Below are 17,304 nucleotides of genomic sequence, written 5' to 3'. Positions count from 1 at the left end.
GTATTATAGTCTTAACTGATTGAAATGACATATCTGAATCGTCTCACAGTTAATAGGTCAGTATAGAACAATTCTTATATTCAATAATATCATATATATTAATGTATATGCTGGTATCACGGTATGTTATTAATGGCAATTAGTAGTAGGAGCATCTGAAAGGTTGTTTGAAGTACAAGATCATCTGTTGTGCTGATGACATCATAAGGAAATTTAAAGTATTAAACTCTTTCAAGAACCATATTTATATGATTGTTATTCTATATTGTTTCTATGTCAACACCAATATCAATAGTGATCTGTCTTATTGACTGAATATAACAAACTATCTATCTTTTTGAAAACAGTTGTCTTAAACAAATATGAGAACAAGTATAGTAATTTATTTTATTTTTCTAGTCCGTCACTTTTGAAAATTGAGCTGTTAGCAAGGAAGAATGGATGAGTTGAATGAATGACATTTTTCCCTGCAATTTAGAGATATGACAAATTATATATATATTTTCTAAAGAGTTGTATATAATTATAGTTTAATTATTGTGTTTAGAATTGTCTAAAATTGTTAGTTTAATAAATCCATAAATAAACTGAAACTATTGTTCTTACGCCCTTTATATATTAAGCATTTCCTAGTTTGCAGTATCAAGCAAATAGATTGTTGGCAATATTTCCTCACCTTGTTTGTCTTGATTTTATCCTTCCTAAATGTAATGACCTTGCTTTCAAACATCATTTATATATACTAATTAAAATGCACCAACCCTTTCCCTATCATTAACATAGAGAGTCATCGGGTTATTAATACAGACTAGACAGCCACATTGCACTACAGGAGAAATTATTTTAAGTTTGGGAGGAGTTAAAAAAAATCCTACCCTTGTGGTATGTAGAATTATAGTTGAATAGCTTATTCTGACATAAGTATCATCATTAAATTGTTCATTTATTATTATTAGGTACAATAGTGATGTTTAGAACGACACTACAAAAACAATTGATCGAATGATTTTCAGTTTTGCATGTAATTATATATTTTGATGCAAAATAAAAGCTAATGTCATATACTGTTTTGATTATTACTTATACTATTGCATTGACTATTTACATAGAGAACAATTTTCAGTTATTCAAGCTATACTCTATAAGTAGGTATTAGATATTGCTTCATGTGCAATCACATTTTGATGTTGCATGGAGTATGTGAAAAAAAAGCTTAAAAAGTTGCAAAAGTTTAAAAATCATCATTAAAATATTCTTTCAATAAAAAATATGTATGAAGTCATTTATCTGTAAAATATATACATATACTTAAGATGCCAATTCATAACAAAATGTTAATCTTAGTCTGTGGACTCAATTAGAATCCCATTACTCTCTCTATCCTCTACTTGATATTCCTGGTCAAAATATCTTTCATAAGTTCTTCAGCTATCAAATGTATGTTGAGTTCATTTCCTCTCACTTGTACTTGTAAATGTTTAGCTAGTATCAAAGAACACTATTAGAATAAACAAAAACAGTAATAGTCATAACAACATAATAGTAAAGACTTTGCAGTTAATATCTTCTTCACAGTTAAAATGGAAATTTAACAGTAATGTTGATAACATAACCAATTCCAATGCTGCATACCATAGGGCCAACCATAAACCCTCTCATTTGATGTGGGTGATTGAGCTATTTGAACTCTAAAGATATTGGATAAATGAAACTAAAAGAAATTCCATACAATATTTGGGGAATGATAATAGCTTGATATGAAGTTATATTTATATTAAAGTTGTCATGGCAAGTATATAAAATGACATAATAAAGTGGAGTAGAATAGCAAAAACAAGTCCAAGACCAATCCTCTGGAGCATACTGGGAATGTATTTAAATAGGCAGGGATAAATTACCCACTGATACAATAAAATGAGAATTGTGGACCCACTAAAAAATGCAAAGAATTATTTGTTAGGAAACAGGAAATAAAGTGTAAATCTCTGTGATGACTAGAATATGTATTACTCAGAGAAGAACAAACTGGTAGGCTATAATACAAACCAATAAGGCATCAAACGTAGAAATGTTTTAACATCCTCCACCTTCTCCTCTGTAAATGTCCACCATATTTCTCCTTGCCCAAATCTAGTCGAAGGGTAGTCTTCTCCCAGTATGTGAAGGCACCTACGATTTCGGGGGTACTTGTTCTTACGAGCATAGTTCAGTACTTTAGCAATCAATTTAAAGGATGATAATATGGGGTGTGGTATCCAGTCTGTGTTTGAAAAGAGAATTACTGATAATGACAGTAGTACACAGCTACACCGGATACTAATAGGAAACTATGACAAAATATTTGCCTACTGAACACTCTCCAATGTTAGAAATGAGTGAGACTAGTGGTATATTTAATGAGTGCCAATAACAGTAGCACTGAGTTCATCAGCTGAAGCTCCAACTAATTGATCAATATTGAATTGGATAACATTAGAACGAAAACAACAGTATCCAATGACTTGTAAAAACATATGAAAGTCCAAATAGTGTCAAAAAAGTGCATTAAAGTCTACAAAGTACAACTTTACAATGCCTGCTAATCCACCAATTATCCAAGAAGTAAATGAGAAAGCCACACAGTAATGATAATGTTATATCTACCGGTTTTCAAAATCAGCAAGTACACCGACCGAAAAAGGGTAGAAGAAATAAATCAGACAATATAAAATAGCAAAAACAATTGTATACGTGTAATTTTGACCAGGTTCAAGCTGACTGCTTTTAATTCCATATTCAATCATAGATTTGATGTGTAGATACATTAAGGCATCCCAAAGAATAATCATCATTACTGACCAAGAACTGACACATTTAGCTTTCTCTTGTAACAAAAGTAACTTCATGTCGTAAAAAATGATAACACTGTTGCTATTAAGGGTAACTTAATATTGATTATACTTTAGTGTGATGCATAACAAACAATGAAAATGAAGTAAGTTTTAAACATTATCACATAATGTTAGTGTTATATATGTACATGATTAGTTGGCATTGTACTTTGTGCAATTGCAACAGTAGCCTACATATCATAGCTTATATATTATCACATATAGATGGTTGAAATAATTTTTTAACAAATGTTTGTGACCTCATATGCAATAAAGAACCACTTCTGGAAACACTTGATTTGTGAAAAGGGACCACTGTTATTATAAAACATATCACAAATCAGGTCACAAATGTTTTGACAAAAGTGGTCCCTTAATGTAAATCAGGGACACACATAATTGTAAGAGGTTGGGGTTATAACCTATTACATTATCAGTGTGTTATGTTTATTAATAGTTAGCTATATCTGTTTTAAATGTATTTTTACTTACTGTGATTATTCCTTTTTGGTCTCCTACAGATATGTCAAGTAGGTCACATGTCTCTCTTTGTCTTTTTTTCAGTTCTTATTTGAGCTTATCCTGTGATAGTAATGTTTTATCTATTACATCATGTAAGTTATGGTTATTTCATCCTGTCACTTAGTTTATGTTATTTATCACTTATTTCATCATGTACGTTTTAGTTTATATATATTAATAATTTATTTTGGCTGTGTTTGATCCATTTTGGTTATTAAAAAGACATTTATACACGATATTTATTGTAGCATTTGGTAATCTTTAACACTAATCAATGACAATGTACACCTAGTATATTAAACCATACCATAAATGGAAAATGTTGAAGACATGAGTAACATCAGTTGTCAAATAATATATCATCTTTAATAGTAATATGTGCACCACTTAAAAATTTAATCATTGGTTCTTTCAACACAATGTGCTATATATGCAATTGATTATGTATGGGCTAGAGGCAAGCAGTGTTAAGTCATGCACATAATTGTCTGTTGTTGTGACAGTCGCACATTCCATTATTACTATTCAAAGTATGTCTAATTCCAACTCATATTGTTTAATCAAAAGAAGCAGTTATATATATATAATATCTTTAGCTTGGTAACAATGTTATTTCTCATGATAACTACAGAAACACAAAACATTAGAGGAGTGAGAGAGTTGACATGTGTTTGAGTACACAATTGAGCATATGCTAAATAACTAATAGCTATGTTTACAATATGAATTGCAATCATAACAAGAGCAACATTAACCACAACAAACATAAAGACATCCATATACACAATATATTTGTAAATGACATTAACAAAAATTGCTGAATAGATGAATGTATTCATGATTAATTAATATATGGATTATTACTTAATAAAGAGTTGATATACATATGGATGTATGGATTAATAGATAAATAAACAATTAGATTGGCAATATTATTAAATTATTTGTTATTTTACTAAAGATACAACCATTATAAATGTATTTATATATAACATAAAAAGAAAGTAATGTCATCAAATGGCATAATAAAAGGCTATAATTTTAAGTTATGACTGTTTTATACATATATAATTAGTTATATTGCCAGGTCATGCAACCTCCAATGGATTAATCCAACTGAGAATTCAGATACAATAAACTAAATTGATGAAGTTAATGCTGAATGACTGAAGAATATAACGAAATTTGGTGAAGTTTCCAATGACATTACACAAATACTTCCACTGGTTGTTGGTCATTTGATAGATGCTAGGGGATAATCACTGCTCTAACTTTCATTGTTTATTTGAATTTTTTTCTAAATAGATTCTGTGTAACTTTGTGAATGTTTTTGAGTCTTTGACTTCTGATCATCACATGTCAATTAAGTCATATATCCTTCAGTGATCATCACAATGAAAATGTATCATTGATTCACTAGTAATAAGTCATTTTAAGGTATGAGTATAATGTTTTTACTATTCATTGGTTTATAAGGCCATTTGTTCACATTTTTTTACTGTCAGATTTAAAGCCAAAAACAAATTCGTCATGAAATTGAGCTAATATATGACTACATATAAAAGTATCCAGCAAAGACCAACCGAAATTATCCAAATTTCATTAGAGTTGTTTGATTTTAAGGATCTTAATTAAAAATGAGTTTGCAGCCATACATGTGTACATTAATTATAGTATTTGACAGAAATTGGGGTACATCATATACCATGTATGATACAGTAAATATATCAATATGAATTCATATGATGTTATGATACGAGTTATGGAATATTTGAGATTGAATATATAGAGCGAGTTGTGGAGGAGGAGCTGATAAGATTTGCTATGAAAATGTAAAAGTGAAAATAGCAGCTATATCTGTTTCACAGTAGCTTTGATAAGACTATACACCTGTATATACTAAATGGTATCACTTACACAGTAGTTATGATAATAATGTAGTAAACAATTTTATCGAAAGAAACAAGAGTACAAATTTTCTATAACAATGGCAAGTAAATTATGTTGCTAAACAGTAAATAAAGTAATGGTATAATAGGTGTTTAATTATAAAATTTCTGTTTCCAAAGAATTGTTTGTAAAAAATACTTGACAACCTACTCACAAAAAGAAAGATTCTGAATGGACATTTAAGCTCTGCAAATACATACAGCAACTATACTGAATAGATAACAAATATCAAGACCTCATCTCTTAGATGTATATGATTATTTTAACATGATACTAGTATAATCATAAGTTAACAGCTACTGACTCATTCTATACGATAGCTATTTTCAATGTCATACTTGTCTCATTTAATTACTTAACACTTAATAAGTAATTAACATATACAGGGCATAATACTTTCATGGTTAGTTTACAACCATGGACTTGATGCTATAATATATTTCATTTTTGTCTCTTTGTAGCTGTTTCCTCTTGTTCAAGTTTGTCTCTCAATATATTGTGTAATGATAAGTCTGTCATTAACATCAGATAGTTCATTACGTTGTCTATATTTGTATTTATATGCAGTAATAGTGTAAATAATGACTGAGATCAATGCAAGGAATGTGATAGCAGCATAATATATGTAGAGATGTCGGTTGCCAATGTAGGATGATATTAGTACATTTGAAAATACGAAAAAGTAGTTCTGCATCAACCATAATCCTATTATAAAGCCTTGCATTATACGAGGTGCTTGAGCTAAAAAAAACTCTAAACTCCCAGTGAAGAGAAGCATTATACTTATACCTTCAATGAACTGTGATACAATCAAGACATCGTGTGTTATAGTAGATAGTTCAGTTTGATTACTTGATGGCATAAGCTCAGAGCTTACATCAGTTGAAACATAAACAGTCATTACAACCAATTGTACCAACACAAGTATTAGTCCAATCCATATACGTTTTTAACATACTAAGAATATAGTGAGGGAAATAGGGAACAATCAATAACTGATGTATAGAAATAACTATAACTACTATGACTATTGGTATAATTGGATTATTAAGAAATCTTACTTTTGATGAGAGATTTGCTATTAAATGGGAAAAAAGGTAGCTGTATATTCGATTCCTGAAAAGGAAAAGCAAAGGTCACAATAAGAATTAAAAGTATGTACCAAAATGTTTTAACATCCTCAACTTGCTCAGTTGTAAATGGTCCTCCATATCTCTCTTTACCTAAGTCTAGTCTGGAAGGAGGTGCTCTCCCATAAGTGAAGGCACTACGTCTCACTGGTTGTTTGTGTTTCCAGACATACTTCATCACTCTCCAAATTATTTTGATAGGGTTGTTGTGTGGAGCTGGTTCAATAACCAGATAACATTTAAAGCAATAAAGAAAAATAACACCAGCTATAGCAGACATTAAACCAGTAACTACTACCAGGTTGCTTCCAACTTCATATTAATATATCAGATGAAGTATAAACAGGAACAAATGAATTGGGTAATGCATAAACCCAACCATAGCCAGTGAATAAAGCTACTCAATTCCTCAGAGGGGGTGCAATTGAAGCTGATCAGTACCAAATGAATAATGTTAGCTTGAAATATGCAAAGACTAGGAAAAGAAAACATACTAGCCACAACCAAAGTTATAACTACTAGTGTGTATTGAATGCTTGTACTAAAACTTTGGTCTTGTAAAAAAAAAGGTTTTGATCACTAAGATGGCATAACTCACCAAGGACAACAATAAAACTAACAGTAAGAAACTACAAATCCAATTGAGATACTTTATATTCTTATCCATTTCTCACCAGTAATCCAAGAAGTGGATATGAAAGACACAACAGCAAAGAGACCAAATACAGGAGCAATCCGGTGAAGGGATAAACGTTGTATATCATTAAGCAGCAAGAGCAATATTGGAATTTTTTTGTTTGTTCACTACAATTGCTGTTACGATATTATTAAAAAAAACATAATATTAGAGTCAAAACCGCACCTTTAGAACGGACACAGGATGGTCTATACTTTTTACAACAACTTGACCATCTTTGTCTATTAGAACTGCGATTGGAAATCAGTGAAGTGTGTTCATCAGCCATTATAAGGGGTGTTCCGACTTGATTCACCAACTTGATCAACCAGGATGTCATACGTTACCTCACGTGATCGTCTTCGAGCTCCTGTCATAACCTGACGTCATCAGAGACTTCCAAACGCACGAATCATATTCCAGATCTAATTGCTTTCATGTTAAGACGTGTCCTTTTTAGGGAACTATGTGTCAAAATGTCGTAAAAAATAGAAAGAGATAATAAATTTGTAAAATTTTGAAATAAAAAGAGGAAATATAATAAATACCTGAGTTTATTAGATTGGAGACAAACATACCTACAACCTAGAGTGGGGATATACACCATCATGCACCCAGGGTCTAGTCGTGAAGTAGTCCTCTTCCCAGTAAGTCAGAGCACTACGATTCTTTGGGTATTTGTTCTTTCTGGCATATTTAAGTACTTTTGCTATCAATTTGACAGGATTGATAATGTGAGGTGTAGTATCCACAAATATTGAATAGAAAGTAGTTATTGTAGTGTATTGATATGCATTTAATGTATGTTAATTTGTCCTTATTGTGTTATTTGATGTAATTATATTATGAGCATGCTCAGTAGTAGTGGGCTCAGACACATGTTAACTTTTTTGATTGTGATTGTTGTATTCTCTTCTTTGTCATGTTATAATCCTATTCATCGTAATTGTTTTCCCAGTCAAGTATCACAATTGGCGACGAGGGTGGGATAAACGAAATGTCTATTGTAGGAAAAAATCCAGGAGTTCAGGCCAGAGACTGAGCGATTCTCTACTTATGTCGAGAGAGACTAAAATTATATTTCGATGCGAACAGCGTCATGAAGAGAAAGAAGGTGCCTGTTTTCCTCACTGTTATAGGAGCAAAGAATTATGCTCTCCTTAGCGACTACTATTCACCAGGCAAACCTCGAGACCAGAGTCTAGAAGACTTAATTAAGACAATGGAAGATCATTTTGAGCCCGTCCCATCATTATTGCCTGAACGCTTTCAGTTTTACAAGCGTGATCAAAAGTCTGGGGAAACTATTGCTGATTTTGTGCTGAGTTGAGACGCCTTGCTACCAATTGTAAATTTGGAGCCCACTTGGACATGCTCTACGTGACGCTTCGTTGTGGTTTAATAATGAAGAATACAAAGAGAGGCTATTACTTGAGAAGGATCTCACCTTGTCAAGGCTGTTGACTTGTCCCTGAGCCTGCAAAGTGCAGATGAAATTTCCCAGGGCATGCATCCTGGCAAATTGTCTGAGTAGAGTTGAAGTGCTGAAGGCCTCCTCACAACAGGCCGTGTTACCGTTGCTGCAAAAAGGGCATGCTCTCAGTCAATGTAAATTTAAACATGCCACTTGTCATTCATGTAACAAAGTAGGTCACATTGCTCCTGCTTGCACGAGACGGAAGGAAGGATCTCGGGGGAGAACCTTGGGACACAGTGGTGTGAAAACCTAAGAGAGATACGAAATGGCTACAAACTAATGAAATAGATGACCTCTGAACTATTATTATGTAACGTCTCTAGTCATTCCAGTCCTCCAGTTCTTATTGAGCTACAATTAAATGGGAAGAAACTTAGTAATGGAACTCGATAACGGGGCTGCTATGTCATTGATTTCTCAGTCTACATATGACAAATTATTTTCAAATGTCAAACTACGCCCTTTGGACATTGTACTACGAACATATACAGCTCAAGCGATCATAGTGTTGGGACAATTTGATGTTGATGTCATTTATGAAGGTCAGAAATGTAAGCTCAGTCTCCTTGTGATAAAAGGGTCGGACCTAGTCTGATTGGACGGAATTGGATGTCACATCTCATTTTAATTGGAGTTCTATTAAACTTTACTCGCACTTCTAATAATCAAATGGAGCTAGATTATTAATTAGTAAGTATCCTTCAGTTTTTGATGACAAGTTAGGTACTATGAAGACTTTCTCTGCTAAACTGGATCTCAAACCTGGCTCGAAGCCCAAGTTTTTCAGACCAAGGCCCGTGCCTTTTGCCCTGAGGGAAAATATGAACAAGAGTTACAGCGATTGGAAGATGCCAGCATCATAACCAAACTTAGTAGTAGTTGGGGGCAGCACCGATTATCGCGTTCCAAAAAAAGATGGGAAACTAAGAATTTGCGGTGACTACAAAGTGACTATAAACCCTCTCTTGAGATTGATAGTATCTTTACCTAAGCCAGATGATCTGTTGCTACACTCTCTGGTGGTAAAATTTCTCCAAAATTGATTTATGGCAAACATATCAACAGTTGACACTACATGAAGATAGTAGACACTTAGTAACAATCAATACTCATCGTGGGTTGTATCAATACAATAGGCTTCCCTTTGGGGTTTGCCTCAGCCCCAGCATTATTTCACGTGTGTATGGATACCTTACTGCAAGGAATTCCTAATGTGCTCTGTTATATCGACGATATCTTGGTGACGGGATCTACCTTAACACAGCACCATGAAGAGTCTTGAAGAAGTGCTAAAGAGACTGGCCAGTGAAGGAATTACAGTGAAATACAGTAAGTGTGAATTTTAACTAATCGAGTAGAGTATTTGGGGTTATGTAATAGATGAAAAAGGGTTGCATTCCTCAGATAAAAAGCTTCAGGCTATTCTCAATGCCCCAGTACCCCAAAAAATACACAACAATTGCGATCCCTGTGGGAATTCGTCAACTATTATGGTAAATTTGTGTCTAATTTGGCTTCAGTTCTACACCACTTAATCAATTGTTAAGACTAGATACTAAATAGAAGGGACTATTGCATGTGACCAAGCTGTAAACCACTGTCAAGAAAAAGTTAGTATCTAATCGATTACTTGTACATTATGACAGTCACTTCCCCTAAGTTTAGCTACTGATGCCTCTGCCTATGTGTGGGTGCAGTTATTTCACATTCATTCCCTGATGGTTTTCTGAAAAACCAATTGCCTTTGCATCACGCACTCTCACCTCTGCTGAAAAATTGAGAAAGAGGCCTTATCTCTAGTTTTTGGGTGTAAAAAAATTCCACCAATATTTGTATGGACGTAAATTCTCCCTTATAACAGACCATAAAAACCCTTGTCTACTATTTTGAGTCCTAATAGGGGTATCCCATCCTTAGGCTGCAGCTAGATGCCAGCGTTGGGCCTTACTTTCAGCCTACACTTATGATATCTCCTATAGGCCTACTAAATTACATGCTAATCAGATGCCTTGTCAAGATTACCTTTTCCACTAATGAGAAAATTGGGGGTGTCTGTTTTGATAGTATTTTTAATTTGAGTCAATTAGAAGCCTTACCTTTGACTGCTAAACAACTGGCTTTAGCCACTTCTACTGACAGTATTTTGTCTAAGGTGCTCAGATATACCCAAACGGTGGGCCTAGTAGTGTACCTCATGAGCTTAAAACTTACTTCAATCGTAGACATGAACTGACTATTGAAGGAAACTGTGTTATGTGGGGTATTCGTGTACTTGTACCACTCAAATACAGGAGTAAAGTGTTAAATGAATTGCACCAAAGATCATCCAGGTATTACCGGATGAAAGCTATTACGAGAAGCCATGTATGGTGCCAGGAGTATATTCTGATATAGACACCTTAGTAAAATCATGTGAGCCTTGTCTATCTGTCAAGCCATCTCCTCCTAGAGCACCACTAATCCATGGTTGTGGCCAGCTAAGCCTTGGCTAGAATCCATGTGGACTGTTCATGTGTGTATATATATAATTATATATATATATAAATATATATATATATATATAATTATATATATATATATATATATATAATTATATATATATATATATAATATATATCATATATATATATAATTATATATATATATATATATACCATGTGGTCCAAAATGATCATAGGACTGCCATACCAGGCAACAATAAAAGGAATTTCCATTAAAGAGAGTGACCACCCATATTACCAATACGTAACAATTAACAGTATTGAAGTCTGCAAAGTACAACCTTGCAATGCCTGCTAATCCACCAATTATCCAAGAAGTAAATGAGAAAGCCACACCAGTAAATAATAATGTTATATCTAACCCATGTTTTCACATCAGCAAGTACACCAAAAAAAAGGGTAGAAGAAATAATAGACAATATAAGATAGCAAATAGAATTATATACATGTAACTTTGAACATCCTCAAGCTGATTGTCATTGTAGGCTTTTAATTCCATATTCAACAGTAGGTTGATGTGTAGATACAATAAGGCATCCACAAGAATAATCATCATTACTGACCAAGAACTGGCACATTTAGGTTTCCTCTTGTAACAAAGTAACTTCATGTCGTAACAAATTATAAAGACTGTGTATTATTATGATAATTGATTGTACTTTAGTGTGAACAAACCATGAAAATGAAAGTAAGTTTTAACATCATCACAATGTTAGTGTTATATATGTACATGATCAGTTAGCATTGTACCTTTGTTCAATAGCAACAGCAGCCTACATATTATAGCTTATATATTATCACATACAGACATTTGAATAATTATTATAACAAATAAATGTGACCTCTTATGCAATAAAAGAATCACTTCTGGAAACACTTGATTTATAAAAAGAAACCACTGTTATTATAAAACATATCACAAATCAGGTCACAAATGTTTTGACAGAAGATGGTCCCTTAATGTAAATCAGGACACCTATAATTGTAAGAGGTTGGGGTTTATTACCTATTACATTATTAGTGTGTTCTGTTTATTTATAGGTATATCTTTTTTAAAAATGCATTTTTACTTACTGTAATTATTCCTTTTTTTGTTCATTGACAGACATGTCAAGTAGATCATATATTCTTCATCATTTTTCAGTTCTTACCTGAGCTTTTCCTGTAGGAGCAATATTTTATCTATTACATCATGTAGGTTATGGTTACTTCATCTTATCACTTAGATTATGTTATTTATCACTTATTTCATCATGTAAGTTTTAGTTTATATATATTAATAATTTATTTTGGCTGTGTTTGATCCATTTTGGTTATTAAAAAGACATTTATACACGATATTTATTGTAGCATTTGTAATCATTAACACTAATCAATGACAAGGTACACCTAGTATATTAAAACCATACCATAAATGGAAAAGTGTGAAGACATGAGTAACATCAGTGTCAAATAATATATCATCTTTAATAGTAATATGTGCACCACTGTAAAATGTTAATGATTGGTTCTTTCAACACCAATGTTCTATATATGCAATTGATTAGTATGTGCTAGAGCAAGCAGTGTTAAGTCATGCACACAATTGTGTGTTGTTGTTGCACATTCATTATTACTTAAAGTATGTCTAATTCCAACTCATATTCTTGATCAAAAGAAGCAGTTGTATATATAATATCTTTAGCTTGGTAACAATGTTATGTCTATGATAACTACAAGAAACACAAAATACATTAGAAAAGTGAGAGAGTTGACATGTGGTCTGAGTACACAATTGAGCATATGCTATTAATAAGTAATAATATGTCTACAATATGAATTGCAATCATAACAAAAGCAACATTAACCACAACAATAAAAACACATCCATATACACAATATATTGTAAATGACATTAACAAAAATTGCTGAGTAGATGAATGTATTCATGATTTAATTAATATATGGATTATTACTTAATAAGAGTGATATACATATGGATGTATGGATTAATAGATAAATAAGCAATTAGATGGGTAAATATTACTAAATTATTTGTTATTTTACTAAGATACAACCATTATAAATGTATTTATATATAAACATAAAAAGAAGTAATTATGTCATCAAATGACACAGTAAAAGTGGCTACAATTTCACAATTTACATACACAAATTAGTTACATTGCTCAAGTCATGCAACTTCCAATGGATTAATCCAACTGAAAATTCAGATACATTAAAAATAACATTGATGAAGTTAATGCTGAATGACTGAAGAATATAACGAAATTTGGTGAAGTTTCCAATGACATTACACAAATATTTCCACTGGTTGTTGGTCATTTGATAGATGTAGGGATAATCACTGCTCTAACTTTCATTGTTATTTGAATTTTTTTTAAATAGATTCTGTGTAACTTTGTGAATTTTTGTAGTCTTTGACTTCTGATCACCACATGTCATATATCCTTCAGTGATCATCACAATGAAAATGTAATCATTTGATTTACTTGCAATAAGTCATTTTAAAGTATGATACTTATAATGTTTTACTATTTATGGGTTTATATTTTGACCATTGTTCAGATTTAAAGCCAAAAACAAATTCTTTATGAAACTGAGCTAATAATGACTACATATATAAAGTAGTCCAGCAAAAGATAATCGAAAGTATCCAAATATTCATTAAAGTTGTTTGATTTTAAGGATCTTAATTAAAAATGAGTTCACAGCCAATACATGTGTACATTAATTATATAGTATTTGCAGAAATTGGAGTACATCATATAACATGTATGATAAAGTAAATATGAATTCATATGATGTTATGATATGAGTTTATGGAATATTTGAATTCCATGTATAGAGTGAGTTGTGGAGGAGAAGCTGATAAGGTTTGCTATAGTATTGTGTATGTATTAGATCCACTATCAATTATACCCATTCAAACCTACTGCATGCAGTATAATTATCATGGGCATGTCACAGCTGTCCTAATTATGATATTTAAAAGCTATCATAACTATAATGTGCATTACATTGTAGAAAAAATGTTTTATGAAAATTAAAGTGAAATAGCAGCTATATTTTGTTTTTTACAATAGCTTTGATAAGACTATACACCTGTATATACTAAATAGTATCACTTAACCTATAGCTATGATAATAATGTGCTAGTGAATAATTTTTATCAAAAAACAAACAAGATACAAAATTTTCTATAACAATGGCAAGTAATTAAGTTGGTAACAGTAATTAAAGTAATGGTACGTTAATGAACCAAATTGTCAAAGTTAGACATGTGTTGGCTATGATTCTTTCTGTTCTGCCTAGATTAATGCTTCCTGCTGTCTTGATTTCTACAGCAATATACAATCCACAATAATAATCATTATCATAGTTTATACCTTTGATAGCTTTGGACAACACATTTGAAACAAGGCATTTCTTAATCTATAAAAATATATAATATATCAAATTACAAGAATCTGTGTTATATACCTTCTCAATTCTTATCACATTGAATATGAAAATGAAACATCCCTAAAGTTAAAAGTTATAAAACTTCCAAATGCATCATTATATTACTGAAAAGTTGAAAAGATAGTGAACAACCAAGCAAACACTGTAGCATGACGATTGATTACAAACAGACCAAGTGGCCAGGTTATTCCCAATAAAGGAAGCAATATTAGTGACCCAATGATAGTTTTTTCTTCTTTCTAACAATAAAGGTAAATGAAATTAACAAAGTCAACAATGCTTCAACACCTGATAATATCTCCTTTTTTTCTTGTCTTTTATTCGACTGTGTTTTTGTCGTCTTTTATAATAGCGTACCATTGCTGGAATAGCTAACATCAGCAGTACAATATTGATCTATGTGCAATTTGTAATAATACACCTTAATAATAATTTGTAATAATACACATCACAGTATCCATCTATCTAATAACTGTTACATAGTCCAGTTTTTCATCTGTTGGTCTCTCTCTTAATATTTATCTAACTATCTATTTAATTACCAAAATAATCAACAATGCTGGTCCTAGAAAAGCCCATATAACAGCCCGTCTACTGAAATCAATCCAACAACTACATGGTGGACAATATTATAAAATAATTAATACTTTTATACTAACTTACTATTTCCCAAGCACACCATAATTTTCATAAAGTATACTCACTGATACACCCACAGGAATAATTGGTAGACCTATATACAAGAAATAATACTATCGTATCAAAATGTTTATTACCCCATCCAATGAGCAGGTAAAGATACCATCTTTTAGAAATTGAAGAGAATACAATAACTAGTTGTAAAAACAACATGATGCCTTCACATAACATCCAACAGAAAGCAGCTAAAAAGAAGTAATGAAGAAGAGCTGCTATGAATCCACAACCAATCTGAAAAATACCATGTGAATATAAATAAAGAACAAATTTTGTATGTACCTTTGAGCTAGTTAAATCAATAACTTTATCATCAATACCAAATATAAAAATGACATAGCCACCAAGCAGAGCTATGCTCAAATTAAAATGCACTAAATACTGAACATTTTGAATGAGTTCTTTTCTGTAAAATGTAGATATATATGACGAACCTATAAATTGTTATACTGTCATTTACTTGAGAGTTAGTAAAACAATGATAGTTAAGATACAAAACAAATACTCGAAACAGTGAGACCAACATATGTCACTACCTCTAGAGCAATGTACTCATCTTTTGGAATCTATAGAATGAATTAAGGTACAGAAATATCATGTACTTGCACATATGATATAAGGTATGTCTACCTCCACTCCATGTAAATCCACTAATACAACAAAGGGAGTTATGTGACTGCTATTACATATTAGGTTATACTGAATCCCTTTCTTTGTTATTTTTATATTTGATAGACACTAACTCAATACCATCTGTAGACCAGGTACCATTACTATTGGCCCTATTAAATATAACAGATATATATAATGATAATATAATAGCTAGATGGAAAACTTGCGTTGAAAAGTCCAAAATGCACATCGTGGATTTGATGCATTTTGAAACTAAGTGATAAGTAAAGAACAAGTTTGATTAAACATTATTGTAAATATATTCCATTAGCATGCTATACGGCTAACAAAATCATTTGTTATAAGTAAAGAACAAATTTTTGACTAAACATTTACAGTAACTATACTGAAGTAGCTATATATAGAGCTAGCAAAATTATATGTTACATACTGGTACAGTGGTGAAATTTAATACCAGGAATTTGGCTAGAAGTGTTACTAGAGATAACTTGAGTTGTAATAACTTGTGTCACTGGAACATTCTCAGTAAAACTACAGAAATTGAATCAAGCCAATCAGAAAAGAGTAATAATGCTGACTTTGTTAAACTTGTTGGGAGAACTTCAGCAATGTTGTTAATTAATGCATTTATTACAGCAACTTTGTTGTCTTAAAATGAAATTGATAAAAAAAGACAAATATTAGGAATATTAAAACAAACCTTCTGTTTGGCGATCTTCAAGATGTTGATATGGTATTCTTACATGAGATAAACTATCATTAACAGTATAAACGGATAACTTGGAAGTAAGAGGAAAAAACGACATCACTAAGACGATATTTGTCCTGAATATCTGCCTGAAATACTATGGTACAATGAAACATAATATTAGTGATGCATATTGACAAAAATCACCTAAATTTTTCTTTTTTCAGCTGCAAATGTATCATTAGTAATATTATCATAGTAAACTAAGAATTTCCTGCATATTTGCCATAATCCTCAATGTTGCTCATTAGCTTCTCCCCTCCAAAATCATCCTGTATTTGGAAAATACACACTAAAATATGTAATGTAGTTTGTTTCATGTTACAAACGTTAAGTTGTGACAATTCATCAGTATGGCTGGTCATCTAGTAGGTTATTAAAAATGTCAAGAATTTCCTGGAGCAATAAAGAAGTCATATTTAATTAACAAGGCTTTGTACTTAAACAACATTAATGCTTACAGATACAAGGAAGGGATTAGTAACACTAGTATCACCAATGTTAGATGTAAGAATGACAATTGATGTATCTACAATTTTGTTAATAGTGATGACATCTGATGTTGTTAAATACTGTTTGTGTGACATTAACAATATTTTGAGTAATGTTGTTGATAACATCATTCTGTTCTTGTGA

At 31.7% G+C, this 17,304-nt stretch overlaps 1 protein-coding gene across 1 annotated transcript; it reads right to left on the bottom strand.

Moving 5' to 3' along the window:
• Positions 1–14,861: 14,861 nt before the first annotated feature.
• LOC121391639 (latrophilin-like protein LAT-2) lies at positions 14,862–17,255 on the bottom strand. The gene is made up of 4 exons (XM_041523196.1): positions 17,130–17,255; positions 15,394–15,521; positions 15,134–15,185; positions 14,862–14,987 (listed from the first exon to the last, which is right to left on the bottom strand). Exons 1-4 carry the CDS (start codon positions 17,253–17,255, stop codon positions 14,862–14,864), a joined length of 432 nt encoding a protein of 143 aa, XP_041379130.1.
• Between the last annotated feature and the right edge of the window lie 49 nt (positions 17,256–17,304).

Source organism: Gigantopelta aegis, unplaced genomic scaffold (genome assembly GCF_016097555.1).
Source record: "Gigantopelta aegis isolate Gae_Host unplaced genomic scaffold, Gae_host_genome ctg2762_pilon_pilon, whole genome shotgun sequence".
In the NCBI taxonomy this organism is placed as follows: Eukaryota; Metazoa; Mollusca; class Gastropoda; order Neomphalida; family Peltospiridae; genus Gigantopelta; species Gigantopelta aegis.
The sequence above is the reverse complement of the archived record's forward strand: the minus strand, read 5'-3'. Positions and strand labels throughout refer to the sequence as shown.

What these genes read in the sequence shown, in the direction of transcription:
- LOC121391639 (XM_041523196.1), bottom strand. Translation starts at nt 17,255, where the DNA reads ATGTCACACAAACAGTATTTAACAACATCAGATGTCATCACTATTAAC. An exon ending in TCTTCAATTTCTAAAAGATG is followed by an intron (nt 15,186 to 15,393) that starts GTATCTTTACCT and finishes GATTGATTTCAG; the next exon opens with TAGACGGGCTGTTATATGGG. An exon ending in CAGCATTGTTGATTATTTTG is followed by an intron (nt 14,988 to 15,133) that starts GTAATTAAATAG and finishes AATTGCACATAG; the next exon opens with ATCAATATTGTACTGCTGAT.